The 22280-nt window shown below is 56.4% G+C and overlaps 1 protein-coding gene and 1 long non-coding RNA gene across 29 annotated transcripts in view; one reads left to right on the plus strand and one right to left on the minus strand.

Moving 5' to 3' along the window:
* The window catches only part of BIN1 (bridging integrator 1), a 52520-nt gene that overhangs the window by 12536 nt on the left and 17704 nt on the right, over positions 1 to 22280 (plus strand). For 14 of the 28 annotated variants that reach the window (XM_077861297.1, XM_077861304.1, XM_077861303.1 and 11 more), the window contains exons 2-7: positions 15074 to 15154; positions 18724 to 18778; positions 19009 to 19103; positions 19489 to 19584; positions 20491 to 20598; positions 21385 to 21477. In XM_077861297.1, the coding sequence (XP_077717423.1) occupies positions 15074 to 15154; positions 18724 to 18778; positions 19009 to 19103; positions 19489 to 19584; positions 20491 to 20598; positions 21385 to 21477 (528 nt within the window). Of the gene's footprint in view, positions 1 to 9579; positions 9650 to 12464; positions 12508 to 15073; positions 15155 to 18723; positions 18779 to 19008; positions 19104 to 19488; positions 19585 to 20490; positions 20599 to 21384; positions 21478 to 22280 lie in introns of those variants that run through there. The other 14 variants (XM_077861302.1, XM_077861315.1, XM_077861321.1 and 11 more) reach the window with 5 other exon arrangements.
* On the minus strand, positions 4600 to 19097 carry LOC144291648 (uncharacterized). Its single transcript, XR_013359008.1, has 3 exons — positions 18939 to 19097; positions 11478 to 11680; positions 4600 to 6321 (listed from the first exon to the last, which is right to left on the minus strand). It is a non-coding gene; the product is annotated as an uncharacterized LOC144291648 (long non-coding RNA).

Below are 22280 nucleotides of genomic sequence, written 5' to 3' on the forward strand. Positions count from 1 at the left end.
GTCAGCACCTTGGGAAGCCCGTGGTCAGTGGCAGGACAGAACCCGGAGCCTTCATCCCTACTTTGTGCCACTGCACTCACAGGTCACACTGCCCGCTGTGCACCCTAACAGACATGGGGAGGCTGCCACCACATTCTGCAGCCAGCGCAGTGCCACTCCTGAGCAATGCAGCAGAGAGAGAAACCTCCAGGCAGTCAGGTGCTCTCAGCACACCCCGAGACCTGGGATTCTAGCTCCTGTTCTCCTGGCCTTTTATCTGGGACTTCAGCCAGCTACTTAACCCTTCCTGCTTTGGTTTCCTCCTCCATAGAATGGGGTAGCTATCTTCCCTGTTAGACCCATAGTCTTTGAGGGTGGAGGCTGGTCCCATGGTGAGTCTGTGCCTGGCACCTGCACATAGTAGACGTGTAATGCTAAGTGGGTTGGAGTGTGAGGCTCCAGTGCAGAAGCAATGGTAAAGGTTTTGCAAAGTGCCTTAACTAGTGTGGCAAGGTGGAAGGCCTGGGTTCAAATCACAGCTCTGCTCCTCCCAAGCCCTTGACCTTGAGCAAGTTACTTATCCTCTCTGGAGCCTCGGTTCTCCTATTCGTGAGGATTAAATGGGAGGATGGTGTCTCCACTTCACACCAAGACGCTAAATGTTGGGGTGTCAGCTCACAGACCCAGCTGTGCTCTGGAGTGGGGGTGGCCAAGGTGCCTTAGGTGGGAATAGGGTGTTTGACTGCACCCTGCACTCTGTGTGTGTCCTGTTGTTCCGGCCAAGTCTAGGCCAGCCCTAGCCCACTGATGATACAGTAGTCCAGGCCCAGCTTGTAATCTAATCTAGATAATGAGCCTGAGGTCTCCGAGGAGGAAGGGAGGAGGCATTCCTGGAGAGGGCTCATGGGGGTGGGGGCTGGGTGACAACATGGACCCCCCTTCACTTCCCACCCTTTCAGCTCTCTCACCCTGCTCGCCTTTCCCTGCAGGCAACAGAATCTCTTAGCAGCTTTTAGATGATCCAGAAGTGTCCAGAGCTGTAGCATGGGATGGTCAGGGGCTGACCTTCAGAATCTGGGGTGAGGTGTCCATCCCCACGCTTTGTCCCACTCTGATCTTTCCTGTGTGCCTCATTTGGCACATTACCATTGTTTAAAAATTTTTTTTCTAAAAAGAATTGGTAACTGTCTGGCCGTTCAGCTTCCCCTTCATGTTGAATTGTTTCCTGGGTAAGAAGGCCCCAGGGGAAGAAGGGCAGGTAGGCATGAACTCCTCCCCAGCAGGCATACAAGGTGTTCTGGTGTTTGCTGTGATTTTGGGAGTTTCTGCGACCCTTCCTTGCCCTCACTGTTAACAGCCTTTGGTGGGAGCCTGAATGTGTTATGTGGAGGAGTGTGGGCCAGATCCCTGGGTCCCTCCTTAGGTGGTGAGACAGGGGCTCCAGGGCTGATGTCTGCATGAGGCCTGGGAAGCCCAGAAGGACAGGCCTTTCCTGCTCACCTGGTCCTCACCTCCCTCCTTTGATGGTAGAGGTAGGACCCTGAGACCTGAAAAGTGCTGACCTGCCAGGCCTCTGGTGGCCCCACATCATTCCCCTGAGCTGTTCCCGAGCCAGTGAGGCCTCCAGGCCTCTGCTCCTGTGCACTGACCTCCTCTGTCTGCCGAGCTTGGGGGGGAGGTGCCTTCCCCTTCAGTCTGCCCCTCGCCCACCCTCTTTCTCTAACCTCCCCCTCCAGATGCACAGAAAAACAGGATGCAGGATCAGCAGAAGGAAGCCTGGAAAAGCCTGTCCTGGCCCCTGAATATTCATTCCATCTGCCAGAGGCAGACATGTGATGGATGGTGGTCCCACTTATTTCCCCTCCCCCAGCTCTCACTCTTGACCGGATGACCGGGTTACCAGGTGGTCAGATACCCCTTCCCCTCCAGTGCCTTCCCAAATCTCCCCCTGCCTCCACTAGTGAAATGCAGTGGAACTAGCCCTGGTACGCTGGGGAGCACTCAACCAGCTGGTCCTTACCCATTGATCTCCTGTCTGTGAAGTTGGGGGTCCCTGTGGGGTGCCCTTACAGGTCCTGGGGACTTGTGGACAGTCCAGGGCGGAGGCAGGGAGGTGAGCACAGCTCTCAGGCAGATGAGAGCTGGGAGTGAGTGTGGGGGCCGGGACTGCTGGGCTGTGTGTACTTGTCTGCACTTTGTTGGGCCAGACTGGGTGGGAACTATTGAAAGGTGATTGTGGGCATTGACTCCTCTGAGTAACAAAATAACAACGATAGCCAAAATAGTGGTGATACTGTATTTGGAAAAAATATCCCATATCTTATCTCCTTTAAGTACTCTTTGTTTTATTTTTTAAAATATTTGATTTATTTATTCATGAGAGACACACAGAAAGAGGCAGAGACAAAGGCAGAGAGAGAAGCAGGCTCCATGCAGGGAGCTCGATGTGGGACTCGGACCTGGGACTCCAGGATCAGGCGCTGGGCCAAAGGCAGATGCTCAACTACTGAGACACCCAGGTGCCCCTAAGTACTCTTTAATAGTTAACAGTTTCACAGATGTGGACATGGAGGATTCCAGTTGGTGAAACAAATGAATGACCTGTTGGCATAGTTAGGTCCAACTTCTCTGAAAGGAACAGACATATGCAAAGGGGCATCAGTCGGGCAAGTGAGAGTCCCTGTGGCTGGGATGGAGTCAGGGAAGGAAGGCTGCCTGGAAGAGGTGATGTGAAAGGCCAGCGTGGGCTGGCATTATTAAGGAAGTAGGGTTTCCTGGTGGAGACTGTGGATGCTCCGGGCTGGCCTTTCTTGGTCCAAATGGTGGTGGGTTCTGGCAAGGCCTTCACCTTTTCTCCTGGCCCCGGCTGTGTGCCCTGCTGGGCTGTGGGCTGGGCCTGTGCTTTGTTGCTCTTCTACACAGACTGCTCGCCCACTGAGGTAAGGAAGCAGCTAATGAGGGGCCTGTGGGAGGCAACCCACTGGAGGGGCAGATCCCACCCCTCCGTTGATGGCCTCCGTCCTTGAGCCCAGGGCTGAGAATAACACCCACACTTGCATGGAGGAGACAGGTGGGGTGGATAGTGGCTCTGGAGGTGGTTGTGCTGACATCTCGGAACAGGTGGTGTTGGGTGCTGGGCCAAGGGTGAGGGATTGTTCCTGCCCTCTGCAGGCCCCACCCAGCACGACAGGAGGCCCTGTGTTGCTCATACCCCCTCCTGGGAGCCTTCTCTGGACCTCTTCGTGGAGGGGGCTGTATTCCAGGCTCCATGCCAGGAATGTCAGGGCTCTTGATGGTGGCTGCTGTTCCTAAGAGGAACTGTAGCCTTAGCTGCTGTTTGGTTTCTGCGGGATCTAACATTTCCCCCTCTTAACTAAAAAAGCTGGCCGGCAGGGGTAAGGAGGTGGCTTGCAGGGTCCCTGCAGAGCTGTGGGGTGGGGGAGGCTGCTGAGGGGAGTGGCGTGGGTTGCTGTTTGCCGTCCACCACTCACTCAGCCTGAGTGAGTCACCGGGAGTAGGTCCACTCGGTGGCAGGCACCAAGGAAGGCATGTGTGGGTTGGGGGGTGAGAGGGTGGGGCAGGGTGGGGACTGGGTAGGAGAGGCTGCCTGAACTTTCTGGCTTGGGTCTAAGGAATTCCAGATCAAGATAGGGGTAAAAGGACAGAAAGGAAACCAGCCAGCTTCTTGTGCTGGGCCCTCTTTACCTACTCGGTCATCCTTCATCCTTAATCCTGCCTTGAGGGAGAGGTCTCGGCTCCATTTTCCTGATGAGGCTCGGGACCCAGGAAGGTGTACACCCTGTCCAGGGTTGCACAGCCGGCCCACTCCCTGAACCTTCTGCCATGGGGCCTCACTGCAGAGAGGCCTGGAGCCGGGACAGGCTCCTCCCACCCTCTCTTCCTCCCTTCCCTTCCCTTTAGCAGCTTGTCCAGACCAGACACTCTGAGCTGGGAGTCCCAGGGCAGGAGACCCAGGAGACCGAGGTGGGGAGATACAGGAGCCTGATGGTGGGGTCGGCCCTGGCTGCTGTGTCTCCACATCCCTCCCTGACGTTTCTGAGCACCTCACCATGACTTACCATGACCCTCAGCTGTCCCTGTCGTGGGTGATGACTGCTCCTTCCCTCTTGTTGCTCAAATTCTGGAGTCTCCTTCGCTTCTCTCTGTCACCACAGATTCGACCTTCTCACCATTTCCTGCCCTTGCCAAACCACCTTTAGCTCTGCCGGGGTCATTACAGACACTTTTAAATGGGCTCCCTGCTTTACCCTACTCTTTAGTCTGTCCCCACACAGCAGCCTGGGTGTTCTAATGCTGTGAGTCAGATCAGAGCTCCCCGAGGCTTCCTATTTCATGCACAGCTTCAAACCAGGGTGTTCCAGGGTCTCCAGGTAAGCCCCGTGGTCTGGCCCTGGCTGCCAGGGCAGTTTGTGCAGTAGTTAGAGCACATGGCCTCTGGATCCAGCCTTGGGGTTTGGATTCCAACCACCCTGCTGACTGGCTGTGTGACCCTGGGAGATTTTAAATCAGTGCCTCAGTTTCTTTATCTGCAAAGTTGATGGATAGATGAATCATGTGAAGTGCTCAGCACCGGTATTTTAGGACTTCTTCCTCCTTCGCCCCACCCTCTTACCTTCCCTTTGCGCTGGCCTTGCTCTTCCCACCTCAGGGCCTTTGCACTTGCTTGTCCTCTCTCTCCATCAGGTCTCAGATGTCACTTCTCTGAGGTATTTCCTAAGAACGGACCTCCCTAGCCTTACACAGTCTGTGAACTGCTGTATTTTTGTTTGTTTATTTTTAAACATTTTATTTATTTATTTATGAAATACAGAGAGAGGCAGAGACAGGTGGAGAGAGAAGCAGGCTCCATGCAGGAAGCCTGATGTGGGACTCGATCCTGGCACTCTGGGATTACAACCTGAGCCGAAGGCAGATGCTTAACCGCTGAGCCATCCAGGTGTCCCTGTATTTTTGTTTTAAAGACTTGTATTACCACCAGTCATGCCTCCTCTGTGGAGTGTTGGCTCAGGGATCTTGCTTTGGGGGTGGCTGGCTGGGGGTGGGTGTCCAAGATGAGGTCTCCCCTCCCCCTGCAGCTCTCCCACTCTCCCAGCCCCCGGAGTCCAGGGGTAGGGACTCCTCACTGTGGATAGTTTGAGACGGGCAAAATCAAGTGGAAGGTCCTGAGGATGGAGCAGCTTGAGCCCTCCTGGAAAAATTGGTAAAAATTTCCTTTCTCCCACTGGAGTGTGGGTTGGGAGGAGTGGAGGGCTATTTGGGGAGGTCTGGATAGTTAGGTGCTTCTGAGTGTGGGAGAGGGTGGCCGGCCTTGGTCGGGGTGGTTTTGGTCTTTCCAGAAGCCCTCCTACTCACGGGGAAGCCTGATTCTGCTGTGGAAGTCTGATTCTGACTAGGGAGGCCTCAGCCTGGTGGGTGGTCCCTGAGAGGAGGGGAGCCTGCCCCAAGCCTGGGCCCCTCCAGCACTGTCTTGGGGGTCCAGTGCTTCTTTCAGCCTAAACCTCCTTTTGGCTGATGTGGCCCTGAGATCACGGGCTTTCAGCCTCAGTTTCCTTGTCTATGGATCACCTCCCTCTTCCCCTGGGCTTTGGAGACACTTGTAAACCTTTCGGATGTCTTTAGATGAGTGACTGCTGCTGTTTTGTGGCTTCCACGTCACCCCTGCTCCCCCAGCTCAGCTGGGCCCTTCTGGACTCTCCCTAACCCCTACCTCATCCCGATATTCATCTCTGCTGCCTCTGCTCCCCTGGGCTCTGGGTGGTCTTACCCTGGCCTCTGGCCACAGGCTTATCTGCTGAACAGACTGGAATTTCAGGCCTCCTGGGAAGGGAAAGGGTAGGGAGAGGGGGACGGGCTTTCTGGCCTGCAGTCATCTGTGGGGGGAAGCCTTCGCTTCCACCTGGAGAGATGGGTATGGAGGAGGAACAGACCCCCGGCCCCCCACTGTCTCAGGGGTTAGGCTTCCAGCCCTGGGACTGATGGATTGATGGGGGCCACAGAAGCTTCTGCACTCTGACTTTTGACCAGCGAGTCACATTTCAAGGCATTGTGGGCTGATATCGGTGGTGGCCAAGTTTATATATATCCAGTTAAGGATGTAAAAAAGAAAACCAAACATCACTCTTTACTCTCACCAGTGTTTCATAAAGGAAAGGGAAAATCGCTAAAAGAGGAAGGAGGTAATTTTAGAGTGACCGTCTCCCAAGCAAGGCCAGTTGGCTTCCTTAGCCAGTCAGCGGATCTTACCAGGAACCCACAGAAAAAGATGATGAGTCTTTGTGGACTGGTATCAGGGGACAGTGACTTCCAGAACACGAGGACTTGCTAAAAAAAAAAAAAAAGATCACCAAGTGGGGGTGGGGTGAAGTGAGGAACTTCCTGGGTTGGGAGAGGGGTGTGCGGGGGCTGAGGGGGGAGTAGTGCTCAGCCCAGCCTCAGTTGGCCAGTTGGAACCTTGGAAATGTTTTTTTAGTTTTCTATTTCATTGCAAAAATCTTTGCAAACTTTGCATTCTGCTACACAATCTGTCTTTATATGTTGGTTATGTCACAAAGTGCCTTTTTTTTTTCCTTAGATGGGGGGGAGAGAGAGGGACAAAGGGAGAGGGAGAGAGAGAATCCTAAGCAGGCACCATGCCGCATGGAGCTTAATCTCACAACCCTGAGATCAGGATCTGAGGCGAAATCAAGAGTTGGATGTTTAACCAACTAAGCCAGCCAGGCGCCCCTTCAAACGTGCTTTCTTTACCAGTTAAATTTTTGGAATGCAGCAAGATGGAGTAGCAGCAAAGATTCATCTTTGTAGTAAAACCTCCGTGATGCCTGTGACTGCTGGCTGTCCCCACTCCCTACTGCAGAATTACACGTTGGAGTCCATCAGGTTTGCGGGCCTGACTCTGCCACTCATCAGCCGAGTGACCTCTCTGAGCCTCAGAAGATGAGTTCTTTCATCTGTAAAATGAGACGACAGTCCCCACCTCAGGATGTCCTGCTTGTGTGAGCCAAACCGAAGGGGAAGTTTCAGAAGTGGTGGGCCTCCCTCAGGGAGGGTCCTTGGACATGGGTCCCTGGGGTCATGCCTTGGTGTGATCTTGGTGGAGCTCAGGAGGAGGGGCTGTTGCAGTGCGCTTGGCTGGAGCCTTCGGGGACCCTGGCTGGGCTGGGGTCTGGCGGTGAAGGAACCCCTCTTGAGCATGAGGGGGAGCTGGCAGTATTTTTCCCCCGGGAGGAAGGCAGGACGTCAGATGCCAGTCTCTCCTGCCACCACCTCGCAGCCACCCTGTGGAAATAGGGTTCCTAATAGGAGACTGCAGAGAGACCAAGAGAAGGGACCAGGGCCCCTTGGCCAACCTTGTCTTTTGGGAGGAGAAATGTGTGTGTGTGTGTGTGTGTGTGTGTGTGTGTGTGTGTAGGCTCTTCTGTTCTCCCTGAGACCCACCTGCCTGGGGCTGCTGGGCGTTTCCTTGGCTAGAGCCCAGCTCAAGCTCTCAGCTACTGTTGGTTTCCCTTTCTCTGGTTTTCTCTCTGTTTCCCCTTCCTCATTTTGGGTTCTCCTTGTACAGCACCTCCTGGTCTCTGCTCTGCCTTTTGCCTGGCTCTGTGGCCTCCTTGTGTTTCCCGCTGCCTTCCTGCCGTGCGGGGCGGGTGGGGGGTACAGAAGGGTCGTGGGTAGGAGTCCCACCAGGAAGTGTGTGTGAGTGTGTGCACAGACACGAGCATCAGCACGTGAACATGCGGGGATTGGGTGTGCCTCCTGCCTGTGCGTGGCCGTGGCGTGGGGGGCCTTGGTGCTGGGGAGCATTCTTGCCTCCGGAGATGGAATGCTGTTCCTGGCTCTTGCCCAAGGCTCGTGTTTCAACATTTATCTTTCTTCAAAAGTCTCTGAGCCTTTGGGAAGGCGTAAGGAAAAGCCTGGCACTGCAGGAGGGCGAAGGGCTGCCCTGCTGTGTCTTCTGGACTTGCTTTCTGGGACCCTGGGCTCTGCTCCTAGGCAGGACCTCGTTGGTTTCTCCTGCTGCTGGCCACAGCTGGCTTGGAGCAGGGCCAGGCTCCTTCCCAGAGAGGGCAGGCCCCTATTCCTCCCCCTCTCCCCTTGGTCCCTGCCCAACCCAGAGGCATGGCAGCAGCTCTGGGGCCACTGACCAGGGAAAACTGGCCACTGGGAGACCCTGGGCCTTTGGGTGAAGCCCTGCTGCCTGGTCTGAAGGCAGAGCCACCTGATTGCTCAGTGAGCGGGTTCACAGGGCTCTGTGGAAGGAGGGGCAGACTCTTCAGGGCCTGGGTGCCAGCTGAGAAGATGAAGCTACTTCCTTTTGTCCAGGTGCAAGGAGCCATACCCTAAGAGTGACACCCAGGAGAAAGGACCCAAGAATCAGGAGCCCTGGATCTAGCCTTGGCCAGGTGACGGGCTATCTCAGCACTCTTTACTTCGGTCTTCTTTCTCATTTAGTGAGAGTACCAGACACCCACTTCAGAAGAAGGGGCCAGGGGAGGAGGGTCCTGGGCCAGGGGCTCAGCCTGCAGCACAGAGGCGAGAGAGGCTCAGCGAGGCTAGTGGGTATCCCAGGTCAGACTCGCTTGTTGGAACCCGTTAACCTCTGCCGCCTCAGCACCCTCAGTGGAGCAGCCCATGGGCAGTGTGGCCTCGGCTGGGATAGAGTGGTGGACCCAGAGGCCTAGCTCATTTGCCACAGCAGATGAGATCTGAGCCACACTTGCTCATGGCCACCACAGAGCCGCAAAGTCCTGGCTTTGCTCCTTCTTGGCCATGAGGCTGAATTGCTTAATGTCTTCAGCCTTACTTTTCTTATCTCTTAAGTGAGGGTAAGAATATGTGGCTCAGGATGTGACCCAAAGATTAAGTGAGATACTCAGGAGAAAGTATACCCGGTAGCCATGAACACATCTCCCCCTGAAGACAACCAGGGCCGCTTGGAGAAATGGCTGGCTCTTGGGGCACAGGCAATGTGGCAGTGAGTGGTGGGCTTGGGGCCCCCCTTCTGTCCTCTCTTGTGGGTGCTGCTGGCGTCCTGCCCATCTCCTGGGTTGCCAGAGGGTCTTAGAGTTGTGTGGGAGCAGGCTCAGGCCACTAGCGTCAGAGCCCATCACACAGGTTGAGGGGCCCTGCGGCATAGTAACAGGACGAACAGGGCTCTGCGGTGCCTATAGAGCTCCCTAGCATGGTGGAGAAGGAGGCAGCCAGAGCTGATCTCAGAAAGAAAGCCCCAGGGGGACAGGGAGGGAGCCAGAAACCCAGAGGCCCGTGGGCAGGGTGGAGAGAATCTGCCAAACTGGTATGTCTGCCTTCGGGGAGGGGGCTGCTCTGGCCTTTCCCCTCTTAGTGGGTCTTCCTCGGAACAGGGCCCAGCTGTGTGTGCTGAGCAATCTTTGGGAAAACCTGCCCTGACACCTGCCTGCCCATATGTCTGTCTGTCTGTCTGTCTGCCTGTCCTGCCTGTATGGGAGCCTCTGTGCGAGGTGTGAGGATGTGCATCCTGTTGCTGTGGTCCCACCAACCACAAGCTCTCCTGGGAGGAAGCAGTGAGGTGGCAACACCCAGCCCCCGCCCCCTGGGGTACAGCTCACTTCTCCACCAACCCTGACAGAGGCAGCAACTGGACAGGTGCTGGCAGGAGATGATGAGGAAGGTGAAGGTTTGAGAGTGGGTCTCAGCAGCTGGAGGTTGGGTCCTTGGAGGGGGGCTGGGTGGAGCCCCTCCCCACCTGGCGTGTGTGTGTGTGTGTGTGTGTGTGTGTTGGGGTTCTGGGGATACTTGGATTGAGGTGCGGGTCGTCCTCATCTTGGCTGGCTGGCTTTGTGAGATGCTTCTGCTGCAGCCATGACCAGGGGCGCTGTAGCCGTTGGAGGAACCCCCAGCTTTCCTGCCTGGCCCTGAGCTTAGGGACCAGGGCTGATTGGGAACATGGGCCCCTGCCTTCCTTGGGCTTCCCTCTTGGGCCCCTTGGTGTCCCTCTTCTCCCTAGCCCAGCCTTGGGTTCTAGAAAGCATTATTCCTGCCCTGTGCCATGCCATTCAGATGTGAGCGTGTGCCCCCTCAATGCAAGGGAACCCACCGCTCTCTGGAGGAAGGAGGGGTTAGAGCCCCCAGGAGGGGATTGCCGTGAGTTCAGGGCTCTAAGCAGGGCCACCCAGTGTCAGTTCAGTGAGCGAGGGTCTGCAGATGTGCTTATCTACACTTTATCTGCTGGGCTGGCCTGGGTGCTGGGTGAGGGCTACCAGGTGCCCCTCCTCCAGTTTTGGAGATTGGAAGCAGCGAGAAGCTCAGAGTTTACTCCGGACTGTAAAGCCTTAGGCTATGTGTCCTGATTTATCTGTCCTCACCTGCCATCTGTCACATGGAGGTGAAGACACTCACCTGTAGGAGAGAGTGCTTGGTGTCTGTAAATTGCTTTGTTCAGTGCTTGTTGAGAAGTAAGCAATAAACTGCTCCTGGTTCAGAAGACTGGCCCCAAAGGGCCTTCCTGTTGCTTGGGTTGGTGGTCACGCAAGCATGGCTGTGCAGAGGCACATGTGTCTTGCCCCAGGGGGCCATTCGCTGCCTGGGAGGAGGAGAAGTGAGGGTTTGGCAGGACACCCCACGACCCCATGCTGGCGGTGGGAGTGGGATGCTCTGGGCTGTGAGAAAGGTCACAGCAGAGGGGCTGGAAGGGCATCTCCTTCCCCCTGAGCCCCGGTGAGCCTCCTGCCCTGCGCAGCGGGGGGCTGCTGGCCTGGTTCACAGCCCAGGCTCAGTGAGGCTGAACAGTGGATGTTGTCAAAAGGAGGTTTGTTTCTGCCACCAGCTGCAGAACTGTCCTCTCTGCCCTGCCCTGGACTGCCCCTTCGGAGGCATGTCCGCTCCACTGCTATCTGGCTGGGCTGATGAAGTGTTGAGAAGAGGCGGTAGCACTGATGAGGCTTTCTGGTCTGCTGGCCCTTGGGCCGCTGAACTGTCCCCATGCCCTCCCCCTGGGCTAACACCAAGGTGTGGCAGGGCCTGTCCCATCATCAGAAAGGCTCCCTGTGTTTGTTACAAAGGGAGATGTGTGACACCAGAGGGTCTTGGGCTCTCCCCGTACATAACCCTGGACAGACAGTGGGAATCTTGCGGAGCAGGCCTCTCTGGACACCCAGAGTCCCCCTGCTGCTCTCAGGGTCCATGTGTGACCTTGGCATGAGGAAGCCCCACTAACCTTGTGTTGAACGGGTGGAGCACCTGTGCCCCTAAGGCCCATGGCCGTGGCTAAGGCTTCCCTCTTGGTGAGTAGAGGACTGAGTGTGTGTGTGTGTGTGTGTGTGTGTGTGTGTGTGTGTGTGTGTGTGAGAGAGACCTAGGTGAAGCCAGTGGGGGCCAGAGAGTAGCCTTGGGGCATATCCTGGGGATGGGGACAGATGAAGGCAGGGCTGAATAGCTTTTAGGTGGTAGGGACAGGATTGGCCATGGTCTGAGCTCCCCAGTAGCTGGTCATAAAGGCCTCTTACCCAGTGGCTGGGCCGTGGCAGGAGTTCCAGTTCCAGAAGGTAGAAAAACAGAAGCCGGTAGCAGGAGGCTGTGGGATTACTGGACCAAATTTCGTCCTGGTCCCTGTCCTGAGGCAGGCACGCCCAGCTTGTTTTTCCCTCTTAGAGCCACTCCCGCAGCACCTTGAGGTCAGGACCCAGGCTGTGTGCCCTCCTTCTGTCATCTATAAAATTGGGGTGGGGACAGTGAAGATTAATGGGGCCAAGGCCAGCATACACTCCCCGGGCCTTTTCTCAAACCTTGGCCGCTGCGGTGGTTGCTGTTTGAGGTGTGGAGAGGGTCAGCAGTTAACCTGAGGTCACGTGGAGCTGGGAGCCTGGCCTACCTTCCCGTGCTGCTCGCTTCCCGGCGTGCTGCCTCTTCAGGCCTGGGACCCAGTGGAGCCAGGCCGCCTTGCCCAAGCCCAGACCTCAGATTAATGTGAGTGCTAGTTCTAACCCTGGTTCTAAGGGGGACATAAGAGGATAAGAGGATACTTAGCCTGAGAGATAGGATGTTTTCTTCCAGGTCTTGACGCTGTCCTCAGAGCTCACGGCCTGCATTAGTCAGCAGCCACCAAGAGCACATTGTGTGTCTGCCCTGGACCCAGCCCTGTGCAGGAGCTGAGGTCTCAGACCTCAGGCCGTTCATATGGCTGGGGCAGAGCTAGAGGCAGACCCTTGGGCACATGGTGCAGCAGTGAGGAAAATAGGGCCTGGTCCTAAGTGGGATGGGGTGGGGGAGAGAGAGGGCGGAGGCCAGCTTCACGGAGGTGTAATCTGAGCAAAGTTTTGAAGGAGTTGACTGTGTGCACACTTGCCCATGCGTATATGTCTAGTATGTGTGCATTGTCTTCCGGATGCTGTCAGACTAGACCTGGCATGGGGTTTCGTTGGGGTCGGGCCTGGCTCCCCATTGTGGGAAAGCTGCTGTGAAGGCTTTTTAGGAGATTGTTGTTGCTACTCGAGTATGCCAGGTATGGAGACACATTTCGCAGACACAAGCCTTAAGGTGGGTGCTAATGTTCTCTTTATTTTCCAGACAATGCATTTGAGGCTCAGAGAGAAAGTCCCTTTTCTCAATGGTCTTTTCACTGCCTGACACATCTCACTGTGGCTGGCCTGAAAATCTATCTCCCTGGTGGCTTCAGCTGTCTGGGTGGAGCACAGAGCCCAATTGGGGAACTGAGGTCAGGTGTGCATGTCTGGGTGCAAATCCGGGGGCTTAGAGCCCTCTGGAGCTCTGGTGGCAGGACAGGGATGGGGGACCTTTGGCCAATAGAGTACATCTCCTTGGGGAGAAGAGAGGAAAGGGGTAGACAGGGCCACTTTCCCAGTCCTCCTATCTTGAGGGGTAACCAGGCCTTGACCTTGCTGGGAGCCTCTTGCTCCATCCATTAGCCTCTGTTGACTTCTGGAAGTTCTTTCCCACCTGGTGTTCCATTTCTGTCTTTGGAGGTGGTGGGGCCAAGGGGCTGGCGTCTGATAGGGGTGAGTCACCTACTCAAGCTCAGTGCAGAGTGGGCCAGGCACCCCCACAGCTCCACCCTGTTTCCATGGGACCAGCTGGGTATGGTTGTCGAGGGGGAGGTGTGGGGGCCCGTGGCTGGTGGGAAGTGCTAATTCTCTTGTTCACAGTGGTTTTATTTTGCTCTTCGCCTCTCACCTCAGTGTCAGCCCTTGGCCTGCAAGTGCACTTGCCCAATAAACTGTGTTGTGACCATTATAGCACAAAGTTGTTGGTGGGCTGCTCTCCCACCCCTACCCCTGCTCCTCCTGCCACCCCTCGAGCTATTCGAAATTCCCTGGTAAGGGCAACCCAGGTGGCTCAGTGGTTTAGCACCGCCTTTGGGCTAGGGTGTGATCCTGGAGACCCAGGATCGAGTCCCATGTCAGGCTCGCTGCGTGGAGCCTGCTTCTCCCTCTGCCTGTGTTTCTGCCTCTCTCTCTCTCTCTCTCTGTCTCTCATGAATACATAAATAAAACCTTTATAAAAAAAAAAATTCCCTGGTAGCATACCTCATCTCCCTGGTCTTCTCACCTTTGCTGCATGCTCTCTCTGCCACTTGAGCTGCAACCTCCCCCAGGAAACCTTTCCTGATTGCCCAGGCTGCCTGGGCTCTCCGCCCCAGGCCCCCACAGTGCCATGTGCTTCCCTCTGTCTGGCTGGATCCATGTCTGATTGATGTCTGCTGTCCCAGCAGAGGTGCCCATGGCCGTGTATGGAGAGGGCACTTGGTGAGGTGGCCAAATGTACCCCACGCCCAGAGAAGGTTTGAGAGCTGACAGGGCAGGATAGGCCCTCCTAGAGCCAGTCAGGGCTGGGAAGGATCCACCACTTTTCCCTCCACCTGCCACCTCCACCCACTGCCCCCTTTCCTCATTCTTTTTGGGTTTTGGCCACTGCCTCTGCTGAGCACCTCGGTGTCATCCTCCTGCTTCCTGTGGGGTGCTCTAGGTGGGGGATCACTGTCTCCATTTTGGTCTCTGCCACCCTCTCTTCCTGCAAACCCACCCCATGTCTGCCTCAGCTTCCCCTCTCTGCACCCGATCTCTCATCTTTCTCCTTCCCCACCCTCCTACTCCCCTGTTGCCCTCACCCCTCCTTGCCTCCACCTCCTCTCTCTTTCATCATACTTCCTCTCAGGCTTCTGATCCAGCTCCTCCTTCTTCTAGGTCTTTCTCTCTCTTCTGGCCTCAGGGTCTCTCTGTCTCTACCCAACCATCTCCCCACCTGTGCCCTCCTCTCCCGCTCCCCCCACACAGCTGAGAAAGCACAGTTGGGACTAATCAGAGGGAGAGTCCACCCCTGAGATTTCTAGTTGGGAGTAGAGCAGGTGTCCATGAGCCCGTGTGTGTGTGTGTGTGTGTGTGTGTGTGTGCGCGTGTGCGCGCGCGCACGCCAAGAGTGGGCCCAGCATGGTCTGCTGAGCCGTAGAGAAGGAAGCAGGGTGGCTGGAAAAGGTCACATCTGAGAATCTATTCAGATTGCGAGCTGGCTCCTAGTGACACTAAGAGCCTGATCCCTGCCTCCTCTTGGTGCCCTCTGTGTCCTGGGGTGATTACCTCCCAGCTCAGGGCTGCTCTGCTCCTCCCTCTGGTCTTCATGAGTCTTGACCCCAGGAAATGGAGTCATGTAGGGAGGTGGGGCTGTCCCACCTGGCTGCTCTTGTGCTCAGCTCACTTTTTAGCTGCCGGAGTTGGGGTGGAACCCTCAGGGGTGCAATGTGAGATCAACAAGGAGGGGCACTTGACCCTTCAAGCTGTCTTTGGAGCCCCCCTCTCCTGGTTTCAGTTATTGCAGCAAGCCTGACCTGAACTCCTCTGCTTGGCCGATGGGCAAGCCCCATAGACAATGAGGAGGTCTCAAGACTTGATGGACTCGAGGTTGCTTTTGGGGATTACAGCAGCCAGGAGACCTTCTGATGGTCCCAGTGCCCTGGGCTGCATTATCCTGGCTGAGGGCCTCCAGGATCCTGGCTGGGTGGGAGCCATCTGTGGTATTGGTGACTGGGCACTTTTGGTTTGGCCACCCCCTTTCTCATGGTAACACTTCCCTTCTCTTGCTGCCTTGGCAGGTCCTCCAGAAACTGGGGAAGGCGGATGAGACAAAGGATGAGCAGTTTGAACAGTGTGTCCAGAATTTCAACAAGCAGCTGGTGAGTGGGGGTGGCCTTTGGCCTTAGGGAGCTTGTGCAAAATGGAAGTGTGGCTGCCAGGTAGAAAATGTCAAGAGCTGAATTTGTGGAGTAAGCGAGCTGGAAGAAGGGGCTGGTGTGGGCTGGCAAGGTCACAGAAGACTTCCTGGAAGAGGGAGCTCTGGCTCGGGGCATAGACCAAGGGAAATAGGAAGGAGGGCTGGAGGGTAGAGTCAGGGTCTTTGCTGTGCTAGGAGAGGCCCAAATAGGCTCAGACTTGGGGCTGGGAAGGACCAGGTCTTTCCCTACTCCTCATTCATGTCCAAGGCCTCCAAGAGCACTGAAGGGGCCCATGATGCCTCTGCAGCTGGAATGGAACCTGGGGCAGCCAGCTGTCACCGGCTCTCACAGGGGTAGGTTTCATGGCCCTTCCTGGTCCCCCCCAGCACTAGCCTTGGCTCTCCTGCCCTGCACTGAGAAACAGAGCTTGGCCCCCTCAGAGGATACAGGATGGTGAGCTGTGGGGCAGTGCGAGGGAGGTGTGAGCCAGGCTCTTCCTCCTGGGACATTACTGCTGTTGGCTTGTGTTGCTGATGTGGGCCAGGTCTGATTCTTTCTTGTTCTTAGGGCCTGCCTGCTCAAAGAGGGCATCCCTGGCTATTGAGTGAACATCCTCTGGAATTGACTGCAGCGGGGCAAGAGTCAGCTATAGCCAGAGGGAGTCCATGCGGGAGGGATGTTCCTGCCCCTACACCCACTGGGAAGATGGGGGCTTGGGTCTTCAGACCATGATGTCAGAGGAGGCAGGGAGCACCCTTTGAAGGGATGTAGAGCGAGGATGCGGGGTGCTGGCCAAACCACCTCCGTGGAGTGATACTAAGTGTATTGGGTTGTGGTATCCTTCCAGACCCCTGAGTCCAGACCAGACTGTGCTCCAGAACTTTAGTTTTCCCCTAGTTGCTCTGCTAGGAGTGTGTTAAAGCCCCAGGAACCTCCAGAGAGTTTTCTTTCGGGCGCCTTATTTGGGTGGGGGTGCCAAGGGAGCCGGCTTGGAGCAAACACACAGCTTCTGTGTTGGCCGCCTGGATGCTGCCCTGCAGGAGGCAGCTGCGTGGGGCAGGGCTATGTCTGATCCTAGGCACTGACTCGGAGTTCGGCTGAGGGGCCCAGCTGCAGTTGGCACAGGAGTGAGGCAGAGCTCTGCGCGGCCCCTTGCTCGTCTGTGTCCAGTGTGCCGGCTCACAGTGTGGCCTTGTTTGGGAGGCACAAGGGGCCCTGGTACGGCCTGAGGCCTGGGCAAGCACAGAAACCCGCCCCACGGGAGACCCGTTCCTCGGGGTGCAGTGTAGACAGGCGCTCAAAGGATGGTGGGGAGGGGAGTGAGATGACGGACGGTTGGCAGGAAGGGAAACCAAGTTTGGAGGATTCTGTGGCATCAGATGAATGTGATAGCATCACATCATGAACATGTTTGAGTCCTCATCTCTATCACTGAAAGAGTAGGACAGGCCCTTCCTCATTCCCAGGCCTACACGGTCCACATCCGATCCCTGGTGGAATTCCAGAGAGATCTGGATGCTGTGGATTGGCCTTTGTTTCTTCCTTTAATCTCTAATCAGTAGGCCTTAAACTTTGAAGTTCCTCAGAGTTCTGTGTGGTCAGGGTTCTATAGGCTACTCTGTGGTCTGTGGGGATTGAAGGAATTTTGGAGAGGGTTTTTCTTTCCTTGCCGCCACCGCTTGTTTTTTTGTTTTGTTTTTTTCTTCTTTCTAATTATATATCTCATGCACTGCCCTGAAACCCTCCCTGCACAACACCTCTACTGTCTTCTGGAAGCATTCATCATCATAAACAGGGGCTGTGGGGATTCCCACCAGTTCTACCAGTCTGTGTAACACTGGGCAAGTCCCTGAACGTCTCTGCTCCCTCATTTATCAGGTGAGGACAGTGATGCTAGAGAGACGTGCAGGGAAAGAGCCAGCCCCGGCGGACAGCTGGTGTGTGATGCTCTGAGGACACTGGGAGGGGAGGAGCAGGCCCTGGCTGTGAGGAGGGAGAGTCTGATGATGGGGGGTACAGGAGAGGTTTGAGGGTACCTGGGGTGAGCCTAGAAGGCTGGTGTGTCCCTGCTTGCCCTCAGCTGGAGTGGAGACCGCCTGTCTCCTGCAGAGGCACCAGGCTGGCCAGGAGTGGGACTACGGCTGCTTGCTGGGTCTGTGTCTATCTGGCCCTCCACCAGGGCAAGGGCAAAGGGATCTAAAATAAGGATGTGAGCAGCAGTAGGCAGGGAGACACCAGGAGGGTGCTCTTCCCCTGTAGAAGTCAGCTTCTGGCACTGCCATCCTTTGACGTCCAGAAGCCCTCTCTCCTCATGTCCCCCTACTGCCTCACATCACCATCCTCAGCATAAAGCTCATCTCCTGAAACTGGCCTGCAAGGCTAGGGGCCTGGGCTGGCTCACGTGTGCTGTTCCCTGAGCACACATTAGGTTGTGGTCTGCCGTGGGAGTCATTCACCCCAGCTGACAGATGAAGAGAGAGGTTCAGTCTCTTGCTTAGGGTCACATGTCTAGTGAGGGTCAGAGCTAGAGAGCTGGGTCTTCATAACCCCAAAGCCTGTGTGTGCTCTGTCCCCCTCTGCACATGGCTTCTGGAAACTCCAGGGTCTCACCATTGGTGGTCTCATATATCACCTGTTATCTCACCCTATTTACCCCCTCTCTCACCTGGGGCTCAGTTTTCCAATTCCTGCCTTGTATGGTATTGATAACACAGAGGGACTGAGGCTTTGCCCATGGGTCCATCCTTTCTGCTGGTCCTGCTGTCTCAGCAAGTCCCTGGAGCTACCTCCCGAGCTCAGGGCCTTCACCGTTTGGCCCAGTCCCCTGGCCAATCTTTTCTTCCTACATCCAAATCCGCCCTCTTGGCTGGGCCAGTGTCCTGAGAGTTCTGGGCATGCACTCCTCACTTCTCTGCAGCCTGGCTAAGCAATTCCCTTCCACCTTCTGCAGCCTCCTCTGCAGGCCGTCCTCTGTCCCTGGCATGATGCACTGGGAGCCTGCTGGCCTAAGCTTTTGGGGCAGGGTGTTCTAGTCCTGTGTCCTGTGCTCATTGGCCACCTGGCCCGTGGTTGCCTGAGGGCAGACCTGGCGTATGCCCATCCCACTGTACATGTGTGTCATTCAGCCTGCGCCCCCAGTGTGTTATTTAGGGTGTGTGGGGGGCCCACTATTTTCCTACCTTCCTTATAGGGCTGAGAACTGTTCCTGGAAGAGACAGGTGCTGACAATCTCTGGATGAATATCCCTTGGCTCCTGAGGCAGGGATGGTGCTGAGAAGTGTTGGATGCTTAGTACATGTTTGTGGCAAGAGAGGCAGTAGCTGCTGTGCTCTGAGGGGCGCTCTGGGCCAGGCTGTGCCCAGGAGCTGTTGCACATGTCTTGTCTTCTCTAGTCCTGCCAGCGCCCTGATGAGGACAGCTGATCTGTGGTGGCTATTGGGAGCAGCCTGCGTTTGTCCACCTGAGAGTACAGGAAGGACAGGGTCATGTACAAGTAGGCCCTCACCCTGGCCTTGTCTTTCTCTTTGCAGACTGAGGGCACTCGACTACAGAAGGACCTCCGGACCTACCTGGCCTCAGTCAAGGGTAAGGGGCAGGCAGGCTCCTGGGGCAGACCTGGTCTGGGTAGGTGGGCTTCATGGGACACTGAGGGGCCTTTGCCCCACCTAAAGCTGATGGGTGCAGAGCTGGGATGGAGACCAGGGTTTGTGGTGGAGGGTGAACGCTGGCATTGAGGACCACATACCTCCTGGGCCCTCCTGCCCCGTCTTCGTCGCCCATGGCCCTGGCTGCAGCATGGCCCTTCTGCCCCACAGCCATGCACGAAGCCTCCAAGAAACTGAATGAATGTCTGCAGGAGGTGTACGAGCCCGACTGGCCTGGCAGGGATGAAGCAAACAAGATAGCTGAGGTGAGCGTGAGGCAGGTGACCTCCGTCCTTCCCAGAGGACCCTCTGGTCTCAGCTGCTGGCCCATCCTGCCCTGCCTCACCTTCTTGGACAAGCCCATCTGGTTTTTGGGCATTCACAGGCTGTGTGCTCTTGGGCAAGTCCCCTCCCCTTCCTGACCCTACCAACCCTGGGCTTATCTGTTCCTTATAGTTGCCCTGGGAGAGGCTATAGGGCAGGAATTATCACCTCTACTTCACAGCCAAGGAACCTGAGGTTCTGAGAAGCTTCTGTGCTGGGAAGCAGTGGGGCTCAAGTGGACCCCAGGTCTCTGGGGGGAGAGAGCTGGGGACTGGGTGTGGCCCAGTCCCCCCTGGCTGTATACTCATGAGCTCTCACCTCCTTCAGAACAACGACCTCCTCTGGCTGGATTACCACCAGAAGCTGGTGGACCAGGCGCTGTTGACTATGGACACATACCTGGGCCAGTTCCCTGACATCAAGGTGAGAGGCACTCTGTAGATCTGTCCTGTTCTGGCTTGATAGCCTGTGCACTGGAGGTGAAGCAGGGACAGAGGGATGGGGGGAAGGGGTCAGCCGAGGGCTGGCTCAGGCACTGGCAATTCGTCCCTCCAGGGCTGCTCCCTCTGAGACCAGCCCCCCAGCCTGAGCCTTTCTGAGCAGAGAGCTCTGGGGCCCTGTACCTTTGGGTCTCCAGACTGTAGGAAGAGACCCCATGGTGCATGTATGTCTGCATGGCTGCGTCACTGTGGAGTGACTATAGGGTCATATAAGGTATTTTAAGGGGACGTAAAGCCTAAGCACGTGTGCCTAATGGGTGCCCTCCCCTGCAGCCGATGGGCCCAGGTGCTTCAGACATGGAAGTAGAGGTGTTGAGGCCAGGTGGTGACTGTGATGCTAGTTCTTGTACGCTGGGGGTCTGGCTCAATGCTGCAGTGTGTCCACCCAGTGCAGGTGCCTTGGGCTCCTCAAGATGCCTGATGGGGATTGCGCAAGGGAGGCTGATGGTGGTAGCCTGGAGAAGAGAAGCCTGGGTCCAGGAGCCGAGGGCCAGGCCAGGGAAGAGGCTTGTCCCATACAATACTGGCTGGTGGGCACTGGCAAACATGGCTGAGTATTGAAGGAACTGGTTTGGCCTCTATAAGAAAGGACTCCTGAGGGCATGGGCTGCCTGGAAGGGGCAAGCTCTTGGCCACCAGACATGTGGGAGCCTGTTTCAAGCATGCATCAGATGCACTTCTTGAGCCTGGGTCAGCTGCCCTGGCCCTTCGGCTTTATCCAGTTCCCAGTGCCCACAACCCAGTTTCTCTGAACATCTCGACATCTCGACATCTCAGCCTGGGTGCCAGGCCCTGTTCAGCCCCCCTCTCCCACCTCCCTGTCTTCCAGTCACGCATTGCCAAGCGAGGGCGGAAGCTGGTGGACTATGACAGCGCCCGGCACCATTATGAGTCCCTCCAAACCGCCAAAAAGAAGGATGAAGCCAAGATCGCCAAGGTAAGAGCTGGGGGGCGGGGCTGGGGGAGAGTCTTCAGAGGGGTAGGGACCTTCCTCTTGTGCTGTGCCCACTGTACCCCTTTGCCCTGTGGGTTATCGCTGCTCCCCTGTGGCTGGAATCCTCAAGCCCCTTGCAGGTGGGTGTACCGCTGGTGATGTGCCCAGGTAGCAGAGCGGGGTCGGGGAAAGGCCCCTGTGAGCAGCTGGCTGAAGGCGCACCGCCCACCCGCCCACCCACCCACCGTCTGGTGCTTGCCCTGGGCCCTGGGCCCTCCACCCTGCTCTGCGGCCACTTTCCAGGATGAGAACAGGCCTGGCTTGGGTTTAACGGGAACAGCCCCACCCGACCTGGCATGCTCTGAGTGGAATTCTGTCATGGGATCTGATGTGACCCTGTCTCTGCTGGAACAAGCCAGAGGGCACAGGGCTTGAGCTGGTCACACTGTTCACAGTGAGGGGCCGAGAGTGGATCCCCTCCCCACCCCGCCGTGTGGCAGGACCAAGCTTGCTGAGCCCCACTGTCCCTGCTAACATTCTTGCATTTTGCTTTGCAGTTGGAGTTCACCCCTTCTCTGCCCCTTACCCAGGAATCCCGTTAATCCTCTTAGCCTCAAGGGCCTTACCTGCTGGGGGCTGGCCCCCTGGAGGGGTGACCGGCTTGTCTGTCACTGCATTTGGGACGTTTGGACTTGGACTTGTTTAATATCTGTGTCTCTGTTTCTCTCTCCCCATCTCCCTCCTGTTTCTCCACTCTCCTTTGCCGTGACCTCCTCTCCCCACCCCCAGCCTGTCTCGCTGCTTGAGAAAGCCGCCCCCCAGTGGTGCCAAGGCAAACTGCAGGCTCATCTCGTAGCTCAAACTAACCTGCTCCGAAATCAGGTGACACTGGCATCTAACCTTGCACGTGCTGGCGCCTTCTGGTCTGTTGTCCTGTCCTTGGCGCTGGGCGCCTGTCTTGCGTTGCCCAGGGTGGGGGAGGGCTCAGTCTCTTTCCTGGGTTGGGGGGCAGGGCCGTTTTCAAAGGTCTCTGCTGAGAGAGCTCCTGCTTTGGAAGAGACCCGAGGCCAAATGAGGGGGGCTGAGAGAGCTTGGGGCCCCGGTTAAGCAGGGGTGGGTCCTAGTCTGTTGCTTTGTGCCTGGGTCTCTGGAGCCCTGAGACTCTGAAATCCTAGCCTCTGGGAACACAGGAAAGCCTCCGAGCCGCTTGTCCTCTCAGGAGGGCTCCTGTCCCGACATGTGTTGTCCTTCAGGCCTCATAAAAGCTGTGAGGCTATCCAGAATTTACTGAAGAGACAAACCTGCTCAGAGAGGCAGAATCTTCAGCTCATAGGGACCCTTGTGGGCCCTCGTGGTGCGCTTGGACGGGGAACTGTGGCTGAGCTCTTCCGGCATGGCTGGGATGCTGAGACCTGGGGCCTAGAGGGTCTGCTCTTTGGGAGTTTCATAAAGGGCAGACTATTCACCACAGTGCTTCTAGAGGGCTTCTCAGAGGAGGCTCTTTGTACAAAACTCCTGATTGATCTAATACCCTGGCAATACACTCTTCTCAGCCTTCTGCCCTGGGGATGGGCTGGGTTCTGGGTGAGCAGTGTGGCCAGGGATCACCAGATACACCCTGGGAGAGGTGGCCTCATGGTCTCCAGTGAAGCTGATAGGACTCTAGTACCCCATCATGGCCCTGA

The sequence above is a fragment of the Canis aureus genome, chromosome 20 (assembly GCF_053574225.1).
Source record: "Canis aureus isolate CA01 chromosome 20, VMU_Caureus_v.1.0, whole genome shotgun sequence".
NCBI lineage: Eukaryota > Metazoa > Chordata > Mammalia > Carnivora > Canidae > Canis > Canis aureus.